At 35.4% G+C, this 24,460-nt stretch overlaps 1 protein-coding gene across 2 annotated transcripts in view; it reads right to left on the minus strand.

The window, feature by feature from the left end:
* The window catches only part of CNTN5 (contactin 5), a 1,232,567-nt gene that overhangs the window by 210,664 nt on the left and 997,443 nt on the right, over positions 1–24,460 (minus strand). For both annotated transcript variants that reach the window (XM_073239418.1, XM_037025637.2), the window contains one exon: positions 23,720–23,870. In XM_073239418.1, the coding sequence (XP_073095519.1) occupies positions 23,720–23,870 (151 nt within the window). The remainder of the gene's footprint in view (positions 1–23,719; positions 23,871–24,460) is intronic.

Here is a 24,460-nt window from a genome sequence, read left to right on the forward strand (position 1 = left end):
ATCATTTTATCTGTTCTTGAAATTCTCTTTTTTTGACCTCTAGAAACTATATTTTCAGGATTTTCTCCCATTACTTTATTTCACAGCCTCTATTTGCTTTCTGTTTTTTAATCTTCCTTCCTTTCTAAAAAATGTGGGCATTTCTCCAAACTCTGCTCTATGCTTTGTAGTCTATGTGCATCTTATCATGTGTAGGTTAACCATGTTCAAGTTTCTGCGTTTAACCAGAGGTTCTGTTTTGAATCCCTAACTGGTGAGCAGATATTTCAAGACAGCGTTCTTGCTCCTGCTTGTTCCCAGCATATCCCAAAGAGCTCATCATATTCTCCATTAAAACAGCAACTCCTTCCAATTGTGCTCTTTCTGTAAAGAGGAGGATTCATTCAACTTGTTCACTTTTTCATTATTATTATTATCATTATTACTTAGGAGGCAGTAGGTTAGTAGCAGTCATTGTATTTTGTTCTAGTTATTAAAAAAAAAGACAGAGATACAGTGATGGCCTATCTAACAGCTTGAAGAAGGCAAGGATAATTTGGATCATAAAGGATAAGTAGGAATTTGTCAGGAGAAAAGGGTGAGGATCAAGCAAAGGAAGTCCAAAAGGAACAAAATCCCAAAAGGGATAATATGAATTCAATGAATTCAAGAGATTCTGTGTCATTGGAGCATAAAATTCATATGGCTCCATGGTGAGACACAAGGCTAGACAGTAGATTGTTCCTCACTTTACGAATATAAATTCACTTTAATATGCCTTCTTAGACATATGCCTTTCTCCCCATTCTCTCTGCCTGAATACCATATCAGTTTAACAGTGAGAGACCCCAGGTTGTTTTTCTGTCACTGGTGTTTTCCACTAATCTTTTATAAATGCTACTTTGCATGATCCTCTTCTGCTCATATACACCAATGTAGCTTACATCTCCCAGCTCTGTTGGGTCAGGTCCATTCAAACCTATCCATCCTTATCCTATATTCTACTCATATGAAAGTCCACAGCATTATAAGAACACCTTGTGTTATTTCTATTTCATGCTTTAGATTATTTTATTTCCCTTATCTGGATTATTTCCCCCTTTTACCTCTGCCAAATCAAGTCCTGCCTCTCATTCCAGAACTTGTTAAAATTCCACAGTTTTCATAATATCTTTCTGATGATTTGTAGATGTCTAATCAGTGCTGATATAAATGAAGTGTGAAATCCATCCTACTCAAAATTTAGATTCACCTTCTCTAGGAAGATGTTTAAATTTAAGTTGCAAATTTAGGTAAAGAGAATTAGGGAGATTAGCAAGTCAGTAGCTGGACTTTTCCCCTGCCTTCCTGAGAAGTCTTACAATTACACACGCCCATCAAGTTCTGGAGACGACACAGGCTATTCTGAATATGCAAAAGCTATGTTTTTAAACAAGTAACAAAGGCAAAAAGAAGTCTAAAATATTATTTTTCCTTATATAATGTTTTCCTAAGAAACTATTTTTGCCTTACCTCATTAATTTGATGAATTAATTCATGGATAAACAAATATTGGTTGGGTGTCTATTATAAGTTAGTTAAAACAAAAACAAGTAGTTAATCCTTCAACAACATGAGGGTCAGGGGTACGGACACCCTGTCTCCCCGCACAGTCAAAATTCCACATATAACTTTTGACTCTCCAAAAACTTAACTACTAATAGCTTACTGTTGATTTTATGGTAGTAAATGTTAAAATAGACTAATATCTACATATATTGTATGTATTCATGACATACATTTTAATTTCTTTTTTTTTTTAGGCTATGTAGTTCATCTGTAAGTTCTTTCAAATTGTCACTGATCTCCCCCATTTTTTCCAATATAATTATTGAAAACAATCCACACTAAGTGGACCCACACAGTTCAAACCCATGTTGTTCAAGAAATAGCTGCAGTCTACAGATGCTGGCCTCAACGAATTTACTGAGTAGTAGAGAAAAAATGCATAATTAAGCATTCAATTATAATATAAAAAGGGAGGTGTTGTGGTAGAATGTGTAGAGCGCATACTGACAAGGGAGGACTTTGGTCATTCCAGAAGGACAAGGACTAAGAGGAGTCCTGTTACATGCTCAGTATTTTTCTGGACACTGGGAGGACTTTAAACTAGAGAAAGTATTGCAAAGTTCAAAATCAGAAGCACAAGACTTCAAACAAAAGCACCTCAGATCCCAATGCAGAATTTTTATTGTATTTGTTTAGAAGCAATGTTATTAGAACTAGTTTCCTAGCTGTTTTAAAATTCAAAAAATTGGAAAGCCAATTAAAAATCAAATTAAAAATAAAAAAATTAGAAGGGAAAGCTATATTGCTTGAGGTAGGGGTTATGCTGAGGTAAAAGATGAAAATATATAAAATATACACTGGAGGAAAAAAAACCCTAAACAAGACCTTGTTAGTGAAAGATGAGAAAGCCCTCCCATTGCAGTGGGCACTAAGAAAAGAGCTTGTTCATTTATTCCACAAAACAACAGAAGCTACTGGGTGTCTACTGGATATCGAGGATTATGTCAAATAAAGGAGATGAGAGGTAAAAAACACAATGGAGTGAGGTAATCAGGTAACTTGGTAAAAACAACATGATGAATATTGTGAACAAAACACGGGCCAAATACTCTGAGAGCTCAGAGGTGGTCGTGATTAATTCTGTAGGTAGGAAGACATCACAAAGAAGGTAACTGGGGACTGTCAATTGCATGATTACAGCAGAGAGAAAGAAAGTGAAGGCTGTTCTTGACAGAAAGAAAGAGAGAGAAAGAGAGTAACACAAACCAGAGAGAACAAACTTTCAGAAAACATTAAAAGAATATTTGAAGAATGGCAGTGTAGGCTTGTATAATTATCACCTTGTGATATACAGTACTTTCTAAGATGCCTTAAACCCTTTTGGAACAAAGCAGAGTATCACAAATAAGCCAAACAGTTAAATATAAACAACTATGCTAGTGGAGGACACAGGTAGTGGGGAGGCTGATTTTTATGCTGGTTGCTTTTAGTCATGTAGATCAAGTGTCAAGGCCAATTTTAGTGTACTGAAAAGCGTACCAGATGAAATCCTCCTCCTTGTCTAGGGTGTTGAGTCATCCCAATTTGCCTGGGATGTGGGATTTTCAGGTCTATAACTGGCCTAGTCCTGGGCAAAGTAGGATGGTTGGTCACCTAAAATCTGCCATTAACTCACCACAGTCACCTGACTTCATTGGCTTTTTGTTTGCTTAAGCATAACCATAGTAAGTAAAATAACCATATTGTAGAAACTCTTCCAGGTCTGTGATGAGCTATTTACAAAACTGGCCGCAAAATTCCCCTCTATCCATTCCCTTTGAAGTGTGACTATTTAGTTCTTCCAATTTATCTATTCCCCACTTTGATCCAGGTCGCTGGTTCTATGACTTGCTTTGACCCATAAAATGAAGCAGAACCGATGTTGAACTCATTCGGAGACTAGGCTTTAGGAAACCTGGCAAGATTGCCAATCATTCTCTAGGAACCAGGTGAACGTGTTTAGCTAATCTGCTAGCAAATGACAGAAAATGTGGGCCAGCCCAGTTGTACTGAACGATGGGACAGATGTGATGAGATGTTTAAGAAATAACCACCATCAGGAAGATAATCCAACCTGCAGCCGACTGCAGGCAAATGATGGAGCTCAGCAGAATAACTACCCCACTGACCCAAAAAACTGCTGAGTGATATAGATGCTTATGTTTGAAACCACTGAGTTTAGGGTGGCTTATTACATAGCAACCAAAAGGTCTAAAGGAGAATTTCTAAACTCAGGGTCAAGGGAATGCCACAGCACACCGATCTGATCTGAAATGGATGGTTTTCCAGTGAGAATTGCAGGGATGAGAGTTGGGACTAGTATTTCTTACTTACTGGAGTAAATTGAAAACACCAGGAAACAGACAAACGTAATACAACACAATGACACCAAATGTTGGGATTATGGGAATCCTAGTCAAAAGAGGGTTCCCTTACCTGAAAAGATCATATCCTTGGGCTCCTAATATTATTCATATTTTGTAAGTATACTGCAGGTCAGGGGTAATGTTTGACATGTATACCTATATAATACAAGGAATCACTATACCTGATGTCATCTTTGACTATAATAGAAGATGAATAATATTGTATTCACTTTATTTTCTGATGACACATAATCTCTTTGCTTATAATAGCTATAATTCATGCTGAGATGTCCATGGGTAATTGGACACAGGCTTTAAAATTCTGCAGTAGTCTGTCTATAGTTAAATAAACATGAATGCAAACAGACCAGAAAGAGACTTTGCAGTCCATTCATAGGAAATTATTTTTAGCTCATAGAGCTAAGCTGTAAACTAGCTCATCCTACAGAAAGTTGGTAATTGTGACGGTGGAACAATTGGAACATTTTTTAAAAATGCTTCCCAATTAAGTTTCTTTTACAAGGCTCAACTCTGTCCTTTGATACTCACTCACAATTTCCATTGACCTGCTATTGAAGGAAAATACATGGGAAGAGCTGAGAGTGTAATTTTGCCTCCAATATAGAATGTGCATTCTTTCTCCTTATGTGAAACACGAATAGCTATTTTGAATAACATCTAGTGACAATGCATTAATCTCTCAGTCACTAAAAGTTTAAGTATCACAGTTATTATTTCTAGAGAATTTTTATCTCAAGATTTATAGACAATTTCCAAATGAATGTTAAACCCAGACTTCACTTTTCTTACCCTATGTACTCTTCCCTTCCTTTTAATCTCAGTGGTACCTTCGATCTATCTCATCACATGATCCATTTGCCTGTCCTTCAGGCTTATTTCTTCTTTCCGTCAATCTCCAGAAATAACTTCTATTATTCTGTGTTTTTTTTTCTTTTCATTTTCACTAAGATCCTTTCATATAGGCATGATGATGCTCTGCATCCAGAAAACTTTTTAACTTTAACATTCTTTATTCTCATGGAAAGTAAACCAGATTCTTATTATGTAAGGACAATATGGTATTCTAGGAAAGACACTTAGCTGAAATTTAGGAGAGGTAAGTTTGTGAATCTGGGCATATCATTTTATTCCTGTGATCCTATTTTATTAACTGTAACAGGAGGAAGTAAGACTGAATGATTCTAAGATTCCTCCCATCTGGAAGAATGTTTGCTTCCTCACTAGTGTGGAAGGCTCTGAGAGGATGATACATTTAAATTATACAGGTGTTTCTTGCCTGAGAGTGGCTTAGGAAAAAGTGAGCTTCTATAATACCTCAGTGATTAAGGGGAAATAATCTACCAAGTTTTTGTTTTGTTTCAGTTAAAATTTGTTGAACCACATTATCATGAAGAATGCAGCATGAATGAGGAATGACAAAAATGTAATAGGTAAGAAGCAAAACCTCGGGGAGGACCAGGTGTTTGGGGAAGGCTGGGTGCTGGGGAATAGTGTTCTGGACATTCTCTTCTTCCCTGGCCACCATATTTACTTTAGTAGCTTGAAGAAGCTTTTTCTATCAACTATGTAGTTTTTTTTGTCTTCAAATAAGCATGGAACTTAAATTTACTTTCTCCCTTCTCTCTCCATGTGGTTACATGGCAAGAAAGAGTTACGTGGCAAGTGATAGGTAATTATTACGCTGGGAGACCAGTAAAGGTTTTAGAGAAGATTAATACACTGATAGGAAATGACTTTCTAGGTATATTAGTTTACAGGGTAGGCTATTTAGCCTACATTTCAGTATAGGTTTTAACTCATAGGATTAGTTCAAGAGTGATGTAGTAGTCAGTATTTGTAGATTTTGCTGACCAATAAGGCCTCAAACAGCAATCAGTCAGAGAGGACTAATATTTCAAATCTGTGGATCGTAGAAGAATGGCAGCAATATTAACAGACTCCCAGTTTAAGGGAGATGAGGATTCAAGGGATGATGCATGGGAGATATTGAGAAAATAGAGATTTGAAAATATCTCTTTAAACTAAATGATTATTTATGCAGCAGATGTGGGAGGGGCAGGTAGACTGAATTAAACTCAATAGGGTTCACAGTGGAGTGTGCATAGTAATCAATTTGGGATCAGGAAGAGAAGCAAGACACACAATGAGATGTAGAGATGAAGAAAGACTCCAGTCAAGGAGGCAGCATACTCAAGTGACATCCATGGGCCATGGCTAATAAAGTTTCTGGATCTGCCTGATCCAGTTCAGGCTCTTGAAGACCTGGATTTCCCACATTTTTTTTCTTTTTCTTTTTGACTGAGAAGTGCCTGCCTCTCTCATTGCCAGATGTAACCATATAAGTAACTCCCATGGTTTTTCATGTAAACAAAAGGACCTGACACAAATTATGAATAAACTGCATAATTAAAGTTAACTGATACAAACCAGGGAAGTGAAACTCTGTCTAGTTCACCCCGGTTAAGGGAAATGTTGATCCTGAGCATCTGTGTTTCTTAACCCTGCCTGCTCATGAGAATCTCCTAAGCACTAATAAAAATTCTGTATCAAAAGGCCCCACCCCAGTTCCGCTGCATCAGAATTTCCAGGGGAAGTGGTCTGTTTTTCTGTATTTCTAAGAAGATTGATGTACAATTCTTACAACTGAACCACTTTAGAAGAAATAGTTGAACAATGATCATGAGATCATGGCAGTGCTGCATACTTAAGCTACAGTTGTACAGACTGCAGAAAGAATTGAAAACACAGACTTGCTTTATTATCTCTCCTTCATAAAAGACATCAGTTAAAGAGAGGTGTGTACTTAAAAACCTGCTTCTTTGAGAAGTGATCCCACAAACACAAGCTATAGCCTGGAGAGCACCTTTGGGAAGACAGGGCTGCCAGCAGCCAGACCCTGTCGTGAGGTCTGAACAGGGGGAAGGGAAGAGCCATTCCTGTTGTCCTATGACTCACCCTGAGGCTTGGGTTAACTCTGCAGTGCTGAACACTGTGTGTGGCTGATCAAGGACTCAACTCAAAGACGGTCATTAGGTAGAAGGCACCTACCATACATCCCTGCTGACGAGGCCCACGCACATATGAAGGATGTGAGGTACGATGAAAACTAGCCTTTTCTTTGGAACCTCAAGAACTGCATAGCTTTGTACCTCAAGAACTCTGCAAGATGGGAAGTGGAAAATCATTGGAAACCTAGGAATAATGCCATCTACAGCCCACACATTAAGGAGCACATCTTGTTTCAGTTTCATTTTAAGCATCAGAGGCCCCAACGAACTTGAAGAGAAAGGAAGTTGGAAATCACTGCCTTAAAATCTGAAGTACCAGGTGGCAGCATGCACACTGGCCCTCTTCTGTCCCCTCCTCCCAGCACATACGCACACAGAACCATCACATAAAAATTTAAGTATTGATCTCAGTATGGGGGAAGAATGCAGTCCTTTTCCACATACATGATTTATACAGCTATAACAGCTCTAATGTGGTGTGCCACCCTCTAAATTTTTTAAACAATTTTATAATAGTGTTTAAAACCAGACAGGGACAGTTTGGAGAGCAAAGCTATATCAAAGGGTTTAGTTAAAATGATTTACTTGTGGGTTTTAAACAGCATTAAGTGGTTTGCGAAAAGTGTTCTGATTTGTGCTTAATATGGATGGTGTTTAAAAGTCTGGGCACCAGAAAGGTACGCCCCTAGAGACACATTCGCCAGGAAAAGGCAGGCCTTAAATACAGCTGGAATGCTTGCTTCTAAGACTGTTTTTCTGAATATTAGCATTTAAACCGCCCACAGAGGCTTTGCAGGTGCTTCACTGGGTAAATGAGGTACAGATGAGAACGCTCACACCTCATGGCTGCTCCTTTTAATTTAGTGATAGACCTAAAAACTGGGTTGACCAGAGAAGCAAATTTTAAACTAGCATGAAAGAAGCTATCTTGGAAATCCAACTTCATTTAGTTAATTTTCTCAAATTAAATAAGCAAAGGGAACTGACAAACCTTCTTACAACTTTCTGATTCAATTCCATGCTATTTTAATTCACCCATGTAAGAGAGAAGCCTCAGATTTTCATGTGAATAATACAAGAGTGGTCATAATACTATCACTTCCTTTATTATAATACCTTTCTTCAGAGAAATTCGGGGTAGTATACGATGCTCTCTCCTCTAACCTTATAATATCCTTAAAAAATTAACTTGAATGCTTACCATCTTCACTCACATGTGGGAGGCTCAGTCATGGGGATCTGAAAGGTAAAATAGATGCAGAGGATTTGGGCCCATGTGTTGTCCCAACAAACTCATGTACAGGTATTTATTAGTTTTTATGATGTGCACAGCATCATTCTAGGTCCTGAGGCTAGTGAATAAGAGCCAAGCAAGGACGCTGCCTCTTGGAGAATCTGTTCTAGGAAGGCAGACACAACGGGTGAACAAGCAAACAAGAGCATGTCCATATCCAGCACAGCTAGGTGATTTGAAGAATCCAAGGTGGTTTTGATGTGAAAAGGATAATTGGATGCAATTCTATTCAGAGAGGCCATCCAGAATGCTTCTGAGATGGTGACATTTGACCCAAGACCTAGAAGGTAACGATAGGGCCATGCTCTGGGGCAATAGCATTTCAAACTGAGGAAATAGGAGGTGACTTGCTAGGAAGGAGTCTAGTATGTTCACAGAACAGGACAAAGATGGTGTGGCTGGACCTTACAAGTAATGAGGTGAAATGAGATGAGTGATTATTAGTAGTGATTGAATAGGTAATGAGACGAGAAAATGGGAGGCAGCAGTCCACTAAGAGAGGGTCTCACGTGTCATGGTGTGAAGTCTTAATTTTATTTGAAATAGAGAGGAAAGTTTCAAAAAATCAACATGATTCAAGTTATGCTTTAGATGAAATTTCTGCCTGCTGGATAGGGAGTGCTGTATATGGACAAGGACAAATAAAGAGAGGCTGTTAGAATAGGTGAGATGATGTGGTATAGATTACGTGAGTAGCTGGGGAGATAAAACTATTTTGAGCAGCTCAGAAGTTTTGTTTCTGAGAGATAAATTCACTAATGAATGATTGGCTGTACACAGAATGTAAATAAATAATAGATGATAAATGAAGGACAGGATAAATGAGTCAGATTTCACTCTTTTTAAAGGTAAGATTCAAAGATAAGAAATGAAGAGCCACTCTCTCTCAGCAGTTGAGGATAATGCCTGGCCTGTTGTAACATGACCTCTGTTGCTGTCTGTAATGATATTGATGTTAAGCCTAATGGTTGCTATTTACTGAGCATCTCCCATTTGACAATAAGTCATACATAGACAATATCCATGAAACAATATGCAAAATCAGTATCTCACAAAAATATTCTTAGTTATCATTGGTTTCCCCTTACAAATGAGAAAACTGAAACTCAGGAAAATAGTCAAGTTCTGCATATGAGAGAGTATTTCTTTATTACATGATAATAAGCATAAACTGTAGTAGAATTTCCTACATGTGAACCTTGACAATCCTCCTTTACTTACTTTGTGACTATGGTCAAATTATTTCACATTTCCATAGCTTGATTTCTTTACCTGTAAAATGTGAATGATTTAAAAACAAATCTTGTGGAAGTGATTGAACTAATACATAATGCTTTCAGACATACCTGGCCAGCTGTGAACTCATAACAAATATTATGGCTTAAATCACGTAGCTAGTAAACAGTAATGTTCACTTCCATTCAGTTTTTTATTTTCAATCATGATTATATCAACAAATAATGACTATAATGAAAAAACTGGGATCCAATCAAACATTTTACACATGAACAAGTATTTTTTGCAGGTTTATTTATTTACCAATAACTATTATGAAATTGGAAGCCAAAGATTTCCTACATACTATTTCAATTTTCTTAGTGAATTTTGAAGTGTATATTAAACAGTATCTTATAATAGATATTCAAAGAAAATCTTCAGAACATGCATATATAAAATGACCCACTCCAGCAGAGCAACAAATAGTATAGAAAAGAAAATTAAAGGTAAATCATAACTATTCTATGTATTTTTCTAGAACAGCACAAACAATACTATAATCAGGTCTATGCTCAAACATTCTCCCACTTTATGCCTTTATACTACTTCTACTCATTTGTACACAGACACACACACACATCAAAAACACCTTTAAAAGAAATAATATCTATAAAGTACTAAGTAACACAGCTTAGCACATGATGGATGTTCAGCAAATGGTGCCCACCATTGCTATTAGTTGCCTCAGTCCAGTGACACTGCCTGTGTGTACAGTGATTGAGAGTGCAAAAAGTCCCTGAACTGCTTTCGGGAAAATCCCAAACGCAGGTCACTTGTCTCTGTAATTAATTGCCTTGCACAGAATCTAAAGAGGAATGCTCTTCTGGCACCAGAAAAGAGGGAAATAAGCCGATAGTTTATAGAACACAGGGCATTGGGTGTAATATAGCTTGAGAAAAGTTATCATTCATGGATAAATTCAACTACATAATCTAACTAAATATAGATTTCAAAATTAGAACATTACTAATCCCAGAGGCATGCTATTTATTTGTTTCCCCTTTAACAATTCCAAGGCCTCTATTCAGGAGTGAAATCTTTGATGCCATTGTAAATTTCTCAACTCTTTGTTTTGGTGTATAGACATGCAAACTTATTTTTGTTTTGTTTGTATTTAGAAACCTACTTAGCTATGTAAACAATTCAAATAATTTTCCTATAGATTATTTTGGGTTTCCCATGTTACAATTAAATCTCTTGCCAATAATGAAAGTTTTGTTTTTCTTCTTAATTTTCATGTTTGTCGTTTTCCTGTATTGGCTAGGAACTCTGGTAAAATGCTGAATTGAAATGGCTAAAGGAGGAACATCCTCTCTAGTTCCCAGTCTCAAAGAGAATGCTTCTAATATTCACCATTCTTAGGCAGGCAGGCAGTCTGTTCGTTATCTTTGAGACTTAGTAAGTTCCTCCCTGTAACCAGTTGTTAAGAGAGATTTTTTTTCATCGTAAATAAATACTGTATTTTATCAAGTGTTTTTTCTGTTCTATTGAGATGACCTTATCATTTTTATATTTAATCATTAATGTCCATATTATATTAATTGATTAAACCAACCAACTTGGTTTCCTATGTGAACCTTAACTTGGTAATGGGGTTTCTGTTTTAGATTCTGTGGTTTTCTATTTGCAAAGGTTTTGTTTAAAATTTTTACATCTGTGCTCATGAGAAAGATTGGTTTGTATTTTTACAAGTTAAACTTAGCAAGTTGCAAGAGTAATATATTCACCTGTTTCCAAATAATTCAAGCATTTTGCAAGAGTTTAACTCCAAATACCCTCTCATTTTATTGTTTTTCAAATATTTTTAAAACTTATTTGCTAGCCTCGTGAGGTTGGAAAATGATTGGTCTGTATCACATCTTTTGCTTCACCTTTAGCTGTGTACTGACAGCTTCATTGCTTCTCATCTTCTGTCGTACCTCAGGTACCTGGGCTCTCTGCCTGTTGGGGACTACCTCAACTAAATCCTTACAATGAACTTTTCAGACTGCCAAATAGTATAAGTTAGATTGCTAGTTCTTAATTACAAAACAAGTGGAAGGTTTCCTGTTTCCATTCAGAACTAAGTTGCAAGACCAATCATTTCCCTTATGTTTTTCTGGGTGGGCTGATTGATATCAAGTTCACTTTTATGCTGCAGCAGCAGCCATTCATGGGTCCAGTCTTACAAGGGCCATGCTCTGGGCTTTGTTTTCTTCCTCCTCAGCCCAGCAGCATATAAAAACCAATATTCAATGTCAGTGAATGCCTTTAAGCTGAAAATCAGCTTCTGTGCATAACTTCACTGTCAGAGTAAGCACAGATCCTAGCTTTAGCATTTCTTCTCACTTTCTTGCCAGCTCATTGATAAAATCAAGACATTTAAATAACATTTATTTATATATTACATATTTGTCATCATTTTAATTGTTTTCTTTTGAAAAGTGGGGTGCAATACTTAGGGTGCATTTTCTGCTTCAGAAAACTTAAATATAGTTTTAAAAATTATATAGTAAAAGTAGATACCCTCAAATAGATGTGAGTTATCTTTGGAAGACTACCCTCTGGCTGTTAAATTAAGTATAAACTCAATCTGTCTTTCCAAGTTCTCTTCAATTTGTCCTCAGCTATTCAGTCTTTCCAGCTGATTTCCATGCACTGGTCAATAACAGTATTTACTTTCACACAAATGTCCCGGATTTACGACTGTGCTTTTGCAAATTCCAAACTATTCTCCTAAAACACATCCCACCTCTACTTGTCCAAACTCTATTCAAGGACCATTTCAAATGGTAGTTCATCAAAGAAGCTTTCCTTCATCTTCTGTCTGGATTTTATCTCTCTCCTTTTCTTAACCCTCAAAAGTATTTCATGTGATGGAACAGACCAAGCCACTGGTTCTAGTTCCAAAGAGCAGTGGGCTCTCTTTCTGGCCCTGTAACTTACTATGTATGTGGTCTTAGGCAATCTCTCTATGACTCAAGTATCTTATTTATAACACGGATGCTTTTATTTTCCTTATAATAATACCTTATTTTGAGGATCGAAATAAAGCAATGCATATTTAAAATAGCCATTTCTTCATAAAGGGGAATTATGTTTATTGTTATCTTAATTATCCTATTAATAATACTGAAGTAAGATCTATTAAGTATCCTGTGTTAATAAGCCTGTATTATTATTACCTTAAATATCTTGTGTTATAGTTACCTATGCATTAGTTTTATTGTCTATTGGGCAGATGACTGCATGGGGGTTGGGATTCTCTCTTATCTTGCTATGAACTGGCATAGTGTCTTACATTCAGTATATGCCTAATAAAGTTCATTTTCATTGAAATAGATTGAATTGAACAGGACAGTGTCTAGACTATACAGCACTAGGGAGAGGGGAAGTGAAGCTACTATTTACAATTGGAAGGATGAAGAAAAAAAATAATTTGGTAACCTGAAATCTCCAGGTACAATTAAGAACATAGAGGCCATCTTATATTTTTCTTTCTCTCTTTCTCTCTCTAGCTGCCTATCACCATCATCTTCTGTTTATCTTTTCATAAATAACTCATTTCAGCAAAGAAAAGTAAGCATGTTAATGATGGTCTGTTCAGGTTATCTTTTATAAGAATAACCTGCAGCCTGTTGCTCAGTGTCATCATGGTTATTGTGTCTATGCCTAAATTTGTAACTCGCCTTCTGATTCCCATTATGAATCAACCATTAAATTAGAAAGTGATTTACGTAAAAACTGAAAAGAAATGACTATGTAACTCCCAGAGGAAGCTGAAAATCTCCATCGTAAAACACTTCTTTCTAAACATCCTCCAAATCTTCTCTCTTTACTATTTTACATCCACTGAAGAGTCACTTGGGGAGGTAGTAGGATCAGTCAGTAGCATGTACTTAGATGCTTGAATTCCCAAGTATTTTACATGTTGTTTGTATTAAGGACAAATTAAGCTGAAAGTTGCAGTCTGGGGGGCTTTTGGAAAAGAAAAGCCTTAAAGCAATTAATGGCTTGTTCAAGTTGTGCCTATGTGGAGAGCATAACCAGGCAGCGTGTGCAGCAATTTATAGTAACTGGGGTAAATGAACCATGGTTAGAAGTAGAATTTACGAACTGTTTGTAAACTGGTAATTAGCTAGAGATGTAATGCCACAAACTGGAAGTGTTCATGGCACAGCAGAGTCAGAATTACTCTGTTGTCATTTACAGCTTAAGTTAACTGACCTCCTTAGTGTTATCTCCCTTGGGAGTTCAGGCCTGTTTTGTTATATTGAACAATTTTTTAAAAAGTGGAAACAAACTGATGGTAGCTGAATGTCTATGAAGAGGAAACTAGATTTTCTGTAACTGAGTTTGGGAAAGATAAGGAACAGATCATTTGAGGCTTCCTTGCATGCAAGCCTTCTGCGTTTAAATGGGTGTCATTCATTTGAAGGTTTGTAGTATTTATTAAATTACCTAACATACTGCTGAAAATGGAATCATTTGAAAATGTGAGAATTCTTTAGGTTTTCTGTTGCCATTCAACTTTTTACATGGGACAAGGATATGGCTTTCAATAAATTTGAATTATCTGGGGTTATTCATGGTCTGAGAGAGACCAAGTTTAGAAACATTTTGAATACCACTCAAAACAGTATCGATGTAAAAATAACAAATATTTCTTATAATTGGATTGTCAGTCAATACTGATGTGGTCTAGCTCACCACAAAATAAGAAGGAGAACAGGAAAAATAAGGGCAAGATGAAATTTTGATCCCTGTGTCTCTTAGTTTTCCATTTGGCTCCAGGACTTTTGATGGAAGGAAAATTAGATTCAAATTAAGTTATTTTTTTGGAGGATTTTCTGAACATTTCTGCTGAGTGTGTGTGTGTGTATGTGTGCAAACTGCCTATGAAGTTGGTCATGAAGCTTTTGAGTATAGACTGGAAAGTAAAATCCTTTACAGTAAGAAGGAATTCCAGCACTATTCTAGATGGAAATGCAGATTGAAAAGAGACATCACTGCTAAACAATTTGATTAGGATTATCATAGGATCATTGACTAGCACCAGGCTCGGTTTTAAATCTCAGCTTTGTAAGAGAGGAAATTTGAACAAGTCACTTAGTTCCTTTGAGTTTAAATTTCAAAATATCAGCGATGACAATATTTAAATCATAGGGTTGTGAATTGGCACATACTGAGAATGAAATTAAAAGTCAGAAGCTGATTTAAATAATTTATCTAACTTCCCACTAATTACATCTTCTTGAGCATTTCCAGTGAGGAGGAAGGATAGAAGAGAGTCCTTCTCTTTGCGGGAGGATTTCAAATGCTACTGGTGTTGATCAGCATACTACAAGGAAGACGGGGAAGCCGAAGGGCGACGTTTCAGTAAAATCTGTAAGGTGAGAAATGAAAAACTCGTTCTGGGGAATTGTGAATGTCCAGTGTATTTTGAAGTTAGAATACTTCAGAGGGTTTCTGGGGAAAGGGCAGAAATGGGTAGAGATGTATGAAGAGAGAAAGATAATTGAACAGTTAATGAGGCAGGAATAGACTCTGAACTCCATGTTTGTAAGTAACTGGCATGTTTTATTCACAAGTTCACTCCTAGCACCAAGCAGTATGGCATATAGGTACTTACAAATATTAGAGAGAACCATAAGAAATGATTTCTATTCATTCATTCTTGACAGAAAAAATGGCAATTTCATATAGTTGAACTTAATAATTTGTCAGTTGGATTAATGAATAAGTGTGAAAAAATTATGGTGAACTTCAAATATACTCATGACATGTGGTTATATTCAATGGAAGATTCAGATCAATAGTGTCAGTAGGGGGATGACATAATCAAAGCTCTGTTTTGGAAAGATTTCTCTGGCTATAGGAGGAAGTATGGCTTATATATGGAGACAGAATGGAGGGAAATGAAAAGCATAATTTAGGATGTCTGCTACCCAAGAGATTGAGTGCTTAATCCTGGTCATGGGCAAAAAAAAAAAAAAAAATGCAAAAAAGGAAAAAAAAGGAAAAAAAAGAAAAAAAAAGAGTCCCAAGGAGGAATGGCTAATCATTGCATAAACTTAAATTAGTTTGAAAATCTAGTTTTCTGTTGATTGAAGGTTTGTTCAATTGCCTGTTGGTTGAAAGGATGCTAGAGTAGGAGAAGGATCTATTCAAATGGAATTAAAACTGAAGGAGCAAATCACATCATTTTTTTTCTATAATGTATCTCTAAAATACTAGGGAAAGCAGTTCGAATTGCTTTCAAAACCAAGTAGTCTCCCTCTTTGAAGATGTAAAAAATATAGTGGGTTGGGCAAGTGTGACCTTACCTTTTTATATGTTCAGGAGAAATCTAAACTATTTGAGTTACATGGCTAGAGAGATATATATGACTTTGTCTTAAGAAAGTTCCTCCTATAAATTTTTAGAATTTACCTTAACTTTCCTTACCGATTAGAAACATACTATATACTAATTACACGCAATTTGTAAAATATAGAAAAGCACAAAATTAAAATTATCTATAATCCACCTCTTAGAGATAAACTGTGAACAACTTGGGAGCCCCAAAACATACATACTATATACTACATTAAATACTATATATGTAGCACAAATCTAAATACTACATATATGGTATTATAATTAAATACTATGTAATATACTATATTACATACTATATATATAGTATTATATGTTAAATATTGTGTATATATATATATATATATGTATACTTATGCTGTATCTATTGTCTATTCTTGGCAACTATCCTTTATACATTTGGTTGAAAAATTGTTACCATATTTATGACTATTATTTAGCTTTTATGTTTGATAGGTCTCTGCTTTACACTCTTGCTTTCCCCTTGGTTTTATCTACTGGTAATGTCCTTTCTTTCCCCTGTATCCCTTTGCTCTATTTGTCAGTGCCCCCCAGAGTCCTCTCCTCAAACATTGATCTTGACACTAGTCAGGTGCACACACCCACGTCAAATGTTCAGAGTCTGCTAAGACTCTCTCTAATGCAATTCAACCAGACTGAAACAAAATGTTTGTAGATTACTATCCTTTCATCCTTACGAGTGTGCAAAGGTAAAGTGACTCCTGGAAAATGTGAAACATTCTGTATTTCTTTGCTAAAAACAATAACATAGAATTATATAAGTTCCAGAATCCAATGATTTCAATATTCTTCTTCTATGGCACTATTTATTGGCATTTTTACTTATTTCTAAATCACTTCAAGTCCTAGGATTTATGTCTTCTCTCATCCCATTGCTGGAAGCATATTTTTCAGACCCCTTTTGGATCGGTGTTGGTAGGGTAGCAGAGAGGGTAGCATCCTGCCGCCTGAAAGAACGGCTTCCACGTATTAGAGGCTTTCAGGCCAATCTTTCTAGTGAGGCTCAATTCCTGAATTTAGTATGTAAGGAAATGAATAGAGATCAGTGGAAGATTCCCCCTTTTGACTTTGTTGAGTTTCAGAGGTGTAGGCTTGGACAAACCATGGTCATTTCGTCACTGAGCCCATTTTTATTTGAAGGGGTGATTCCTCCTAGAAGCCAAGAATTTGTTCATTTATATTCATAATTTCCAATGCTGCTATAACTGCATTTGTTTTTTTCTTTGTTTGTTTCCCCTCTTTTGTGGTTTCACTAGCATTTTAAGTTGTTCAGGTTAATCAGGCAAAAGCTTATGTAATTTGTTTTCATTGAAACCAGGAAGTCAGCATCTTAACCTCAGCGTAATGAGCAGGAGGCCATTCCCTCCTCATCCCCTGAAGCTTGGTGGAACTATGGAACAGCAAGTCACCGTCCCTGAACACCAACACATCATACGTTGTAAGCAGTTCATAGATACTAAATCTTATCATGTCAGCTATCAACCTTCTCTTCCCTTAGATAAATAATGAGATTTTGATAATTTTATTTCCTTTGAAAACATACATTTTAATTTACAAAGGAAGTCAACTGATGTATTCTTGATATATGAATGCTCATTTTTCCTCATTATACAGTTTCTTAGACAATAAAAAACAAGATACCTAGGGTCTACATTGTTTTATGTTCTTAATATATAAAAGACATTGTCACAGAGGAAACAACAAAACAGCTTGTTCATTAGCAAGCACAGCATGTAGGTGGAAACAAAGGGACAGAAACAAGACCCTAATTATGCTCATGAATTCCTCTTCTTCCTTAGGAAACACAGAAAGATTCTGTTTTCCCCTCAGTGTAGTGTCCTTTAGGGCTTGCACTAGGAATATATTTTTCCATATGTCTATGAGTCAGTAAGTGAGCGTGATCATTGTTGCCTAATAAACACCACATGAATTCCCACCAGAAGTCAACTAATGGGTACTTCAAGTGCAATTTTCCATGTGTGTTAAATGAGTAGGTTGAAAACTTCGCTGTTCTCGAGCTCCTTTGGCAAGCAGGGGAGTGCTATAAGGGATTTTGGACAAGCTTTTGCTTAGATTACAGTCCCATAAAAAAAAATTATGCTATAATACTGCCCCTCTATGGGATAACTTTTATATTTTGGATGCAGGATTTCTTTAGCACCCATTTGAATTATAGACCATTATATATCTGTGATTGGTATCCCCCTCCACCCAGAAAGGAAAACTGGTACTTAAACTACTTTGAAATTTCAATAATTGTGAATAATTTTTAAATGTATATGGTATATTCCATGAGTATATTCCATGGGGCTCAATAACATCTTATACAAATGCTGATGGAAAGGAAACAAAACAAACTGTCTTTACTAAAAATTGTATTCCTCATGCTAATTAAGATTATCTTTGTCCACAAAAAGTGCAAGAAATTGAACATGTAATAATGAAAACTTAATATCTGTGCACTGCTGGAGTGCCCCTGAGTGATTATATTTTAACAAAAGTTAATGGCCAAGTAATGGAAATAATGAGCTGAAGTGAAAATCCAATAGGAGTTTGATGAGCAGAACATTCTGACTGAAAGTATACTAAAGGAGGAAAGTCTCCATGGAACATTTCACGTCTTAGTACTCCTGAAGCTTATTAGTTTTAATATGAGAATGGACATGATTGATAAAGGAACCTAAATGGATATGTGCTGGTGATCTTTAAAAGTGATGAGGCAAAACCTGGAGATTCCTCAAAAGAAAAAGAAAGTAAAAGAAAAAGAGTGAAAAAATATTTAAAAGCCTTCTCTATTTTCAATAACTCCCCATGCATATTCACCTATTTGCACATGACCTACAATTCTGATCATTGGCCAAGTAAATGTTCAACCTACTAGTACAGAAACTGTCCCAGAGAAACTGAATTAGGAATAGGGAAGATTGGTGTGAATGGCCATGCCAGGAATAGATGAGACTCGGAGATTTGTGGCTGTAATGGACAAAGAATTCAGGGACAGAGATGAATGAGTAACACGTTTATCATACGGAGGATATAAAAGACTCTTTTAATCCCAGATAATGACTTAAATCTTAGGTATCCTTTCCCTTGATTACTAAAGAAAGAAAAGTGGAGTGGTAACAATTTCCAGAACTATTTGTAACCAATACTGATGCCAGCATTCAAAGATTCATAAGTTCAAATGTCAGCATCATTACCACGACCCTCACTACCATCAGAAGCAACATCATTAACACAAATAACATTCACGGAGCACTTATAATTGCCATACACCAGCCAGAAATTTTACATACAAAATTTCATTCAGTTCTCAAAACCCAACATTACTCTTTTGGATTCTAATTTTATAAGTAAGGAAATAAATTAACTTTTGCCCTCATAGTCTGCAGGATGAGCCGAGAAACTAAGTCCTGTTTTATACACTGGGTTATACTGTTACCCACAATGTTCAAGTGTTTTATAAATTATAAATGGCATAGACTTATAAGCAGTCATCATCACTATTAATAATAATGATTTACTGTTTGAGCAGCAGTTAACATTGAACATTCTGTGATATAAACAACAAACAACACACAAGCACCAACAACCTATTTTCTTATATACTTTAGGAGCATCATTTAGGACCAAATGAATGAAATATTTTGTAATATATAAGCAAGCAACTAATTTGCTAATAAATTTCTCCTGAAAGTGATATTATAGTCTAGATACTACTTACTGAGTTTTAAATTTTAGGATAATGATTTATATATGCCTTTAGTGAAACAGATTTTTTTTTAAAAAGACTGTTTTGAAGGCCTTCTTCAAAAACAAACAAAATAAAACCATACTTGGAAAACTCAATCAAAATTTGGCACAAAAGGCTAAGACAATGAGTTATTTGGCAGTGTTGATAAAACAAGTGGTTGATTAATAACCTTTGTTGTATTAACATTTCATTTACAATTTAGATTTAAATTGTAGTTAACTCGAGTCTTTATTTTTTGAGTTTCCCATGTTTTCAAATGATTAGATAACATTTTTCTGCAATTAAAGTCTTTCATTACATTTTTATGCCATTGCTTTGTACATAATGCTATGCTTTAAAAAATGCTACATTTCTCACATTCAAATGTTTCTTTTATAATGCATTATGACTTTAACTCTCTTTTGCCTGTATTATACTAGTCTTTATTTGCCCATATAGGAAATTGTCACTTGCTTTTTCAATTTTTATTTTGAATTGAACCCAAAATAACTGAAAATTGTGAATAAAGGGAAAGGTTAATTAATTCATTCAAATATTTTTTTCCAGTTTTTGTAGGTTGGATGAGTGGGGAACATATCTGATATAGATTATGTGAATGGTGAATGTACTTATACTCCAATAAAATAAACCATGATAGAAAATGTAGCCCCAAAGTGAAATATATGACACAAACTTTTCAAAGCCTTAACATTTTCTATCTCCCTTTGCACTTAAATTTATATTTACAACTTTTATCAAATGGTTCGTGTACTTTATAACAGAGCAAGGTGCACTAAAATTTTTATAATAAATTAAGTCATATGTAACATCTTATTTTAATGAATGTAAAATACATTGAAATTTTAATTTTTCACATTTACATGCACAGTTTTAAAATGTATGTATAGTTTTCCAAATATCTATGTGTGCTTCTTATACTGCTTTATGAAATCTTTCTGTTGTTATTGAAACCTTAGCCTCTTATTTTGATACTTGAGTGTTTACTGTTTTTCATATCCAACTAGATTGTATTTTTCATGAAATCTGGGACTTCCCAATAAGGTAGAAAATTGTACATTAGTAAAAATGGTATTTTGCAAGTGTTTCTGTCAATTTTAAATGTAAAAATGCACTCTACATGGGAGAATATATTTGTAAATGACGTATCCGACAACGGGTTAACATCCAAAATATATAAAGAACTTACATGCCTCAACACCCAAAAAGCAAATAACCCGATTAAAAAATGGGCAGAGGATATGAACAGACACTTCTTTAAAGAATAAATTCAGATGGCCAACAGGCACATGAAAAGATGCTCCACATTGCTAATTATCAGAGAAATGCAAATAAAACCACAATGAGATATCACCTCACACCAGTTAGGATGGCCAGTATCGAAAAGACTAAGAACAACAAATGCTGGTGAGCATGTGGAGAAAGGCGAACCCTCCTACAATGCTGGTGGGAATGTAAGCTAGTTCAACCATTGTGGAAAGCAGTATGGAGTTTCCTCAAAAAATTAAAAATAGAAATACCATTTGATCCAGGAATTCCACTCCTAGGAATCCACCCTAAGAATGCAGTATTCCAGTTTCAAAAAGACATATGCACCCCTATGTTTATTGCAGCACTATTTACAATAGCCAAGAAATGGAAGCAACCTAAGTGTCCATCAGTAGATGAATGGATAAAGAAGATGTGGTACATATACACAATGGAATACTACTCAGCCATAAGAAGAGGAAAAATCCTACCATTTCCAACAACATGGATGGAGCTAAAGGGTGAAATAAACCAGGTGGAGAAAGACAAGTATCAGATGAGTGAAATCTCCTAAGAACAAAGCAAAACCTGAAGGAACAAAACAGCAACAGACTCACAGAACCCAAGAATGGACTGACAGTTACCAAAGGGAAAGGAACTGGGGAGGATGGGTGGGAAGGGAGGGAGAAGGGGATTAAGGTGCATTATGATTAGTACATGTAACGTTGGGGCAGGGGGTGGCATGGGGAAGGCAGTATAGCACAGAGAAGACAAGTAGTGACTCTATAGCATCTTACTATGCTGATGGACAGTGACTGCAATGGGGTATGTTGGGGGAACTTGATAATGGGGGGAATCTAGTAACCACAATGTTGCTCATGTGATTGTATATTAATGATACCAAGATTTTAAAAAATGCACTCCACCTCTGAAGTTATTAAATTAAAGTAGGTTACAATCTATAGGTCAGAGTAAGCAAAATGGTAAGTAAATGTGCCTAACTTTTGCTTTTACTAAATAACACAAAAATTTCATATTTTAGCCTCTTTTCTGAATAGCACTTTGACCAGCAGTATTGATATCTGAAAACACTGAATGATCCGAATTTGAGGCCAATGTATTTGTCTCACTCACCCAAGGGATTAGTTAAGAGAAGAGAAAAAGTATCAGAAAACTGGAAAAATTCACAAATTGCATTTTTCAACTTACGGAAAATAAAAAACTCTGTTATGTTTATATATTTTTTATCACAGAAAACTCACAATCCTGTTCCTATATCAATATATTTGATTTAAAAAAAGAGATGCCACCTAAAATTTTAAACTCACAATATGATGTTTATGAATAGTTGATGAGGAACATTCTATGGGAAATTAAAATAAGTAGGACAAGGCTCATGCGCCACCCACAAACATAAAATAAAGTAATGCATTACAAATGTAATGGCATGCACTGACAGGGTATATACATTTTGATGATATAAAAATGTTCGATACATTCAGAAAAAATGATTAACCAAACACTGTAAATTATTTGTTCTTACTGTAATTTTTTCTCCTGTTTTAGTAAGGTTTGTGTCAGTTCTTGCAAATATTTCTATGAACAACAATACAAAAAAATTCAATTCAACCATATGCAATACTAATCTCTCAGTTTGTGATTTTACCTCCTATCCCCATTCTCCCCCAACTAAGGAAGACAAATTCTTGTTCAAAACAAGATGCCCAGTGCAAGTCATGTCAATCTTAGGTGATTACCCTTTCCAAATGGCATGGATCCTTGGGACTGAACTGAACCCAAACACTCTGCAGATTATTTCACTTGAGATTGGCAATTTAAATTCGAGTTTCTCAGACTTGAATGGGAAACAAAAATAGTCTAAAGAAAATTCCCAAATATTTCAAAATATTCTAAAATTACTTAAAAATTTATTCAAATAGACCCTAATGTGACTTAAATTATTTTAACTGTTATTATTTAGATACAAACATAAAACAAGGCATAAAATCATTATCCTTACAGATCAAATGAAAAACAAAATTCTGAAACAATATATTCAACATTATTTTAACATAGTGGAGGAATATTATTTTGTCGAAGCTGAATCACCATTTGCAACACCAGTATGGTAATGATTGGTAGAGTATGGGACCTCTGAACGTGGCATACATAGCCTGTCATGTCATGATTTTACTCTGTCATCAGTTTCCTCCATTTGGACCCCTAGGATGTCCTTTGGCTTTGCTTACCACAGACAAAGCTTTACATGCTAAATATTCCTCTGTACATTTCTCATTTCCTGTGGCAACTGAAGTGAACTTATAATATTTTGCCTAAATATGACTGAAAACAAAAAATGCAAACATAGGCACACACATTTTACTTGGAAGTATTCTGTCATAAAGTGATTGTCTGGAAGATCAAGAATATGTGTATATTATTTTTAATATTAATATTATGATGAGAGCACAACTTGTAAATCATAGATAACTTGTGAATCCCCAAATCTGCAGACCCAAAATGAAAACCAAAGATAAATAGTTTAATGAAAGTTTTTGTTTTCTTCAGAACCTGGTGAAAATTCCCAGCTGGTACTGAAATATCACAGAAGCAAAGAAGTCTGACCATAATGAATTAGAACTTTGGGTCCTTTTCAACTGACTATATACAGAAACCCATATTTCAATCATTTCATGAAATACATTTCCCAATTACTGCAAAACACTTTCTTGTATACTTTGTGTGCACCATCTGCAACTTCAAAAAAAGTCTGGTGTTAATAGTCTGGATTATGAAAGAGATTTCTAACCTTTTGTTCTCTTTAACTGCTTTGTCTCCCTTCTTCCAAGAGATGGTAGGTTTCGGAGAGCCTTGGGGTTTGCACTCTATGATGACTTCTTGGCCTTTGGTAACAATTACTGTTTTCTTCAGTTGGTTCAGTGCAAAAGTAGGGGCTGAAGCTATGAAAAAGAAAATGGAAATTCTACCAGAAGCAATGACAATAACTTTTAATGGATGACTGATCAAGATTTTACAACTTTTTCTTCTGGGATACATTTCTGAAAAAATCATAGGATATCTACACATGTAAAAGACACTAACTCAAATTTTAACTTACTAATAATTGATACTTTATTGGCTGTTCTTTCCATCAGCAGGTGACGAATTCATACAATACGGGGCCCACAAAGCCTGTTTCAAAAATTGACATGCCTTATTTATGATTATCAACTTTAATTCTGAAAGACTCATGAGTGCTTTGGGCAAAAGGCAAAGGGGCTGGCTGGCAGAGGAAGTCTACTTTGGGCTTCCTTTGGAAAAATGGAGGTTACTTGTGGAAAACGCAATCCTGTGTCATCCATTTTCTATCTGTGAGTCTTAATGCATATTTTTACTTTAATATTGTACAAAATTGAATGTAGTTTTTAAAGAAATACACTTTTAAAAAGCAAATTATTTAAATTTCAATGAAAGGGTTGCAATTATTCACCTACGTTTCACCCACTCATTAATATTAATATTGTTTTAACTAGATTTTTATGGAGATACT

Source organism: Manis javanica, chromosome 6 (genome assembly GCF_040802235.1).
Source record: "Manis javanica isolate MJ-LG chromosome 6, MJ_LKY, whole genome shotgun sequence".
Lineage (NCBI taxonomy): Eukaryota > Metazoa > Chordata > Mammalia > Pholidota > Manidae > Manis > Manis javanica.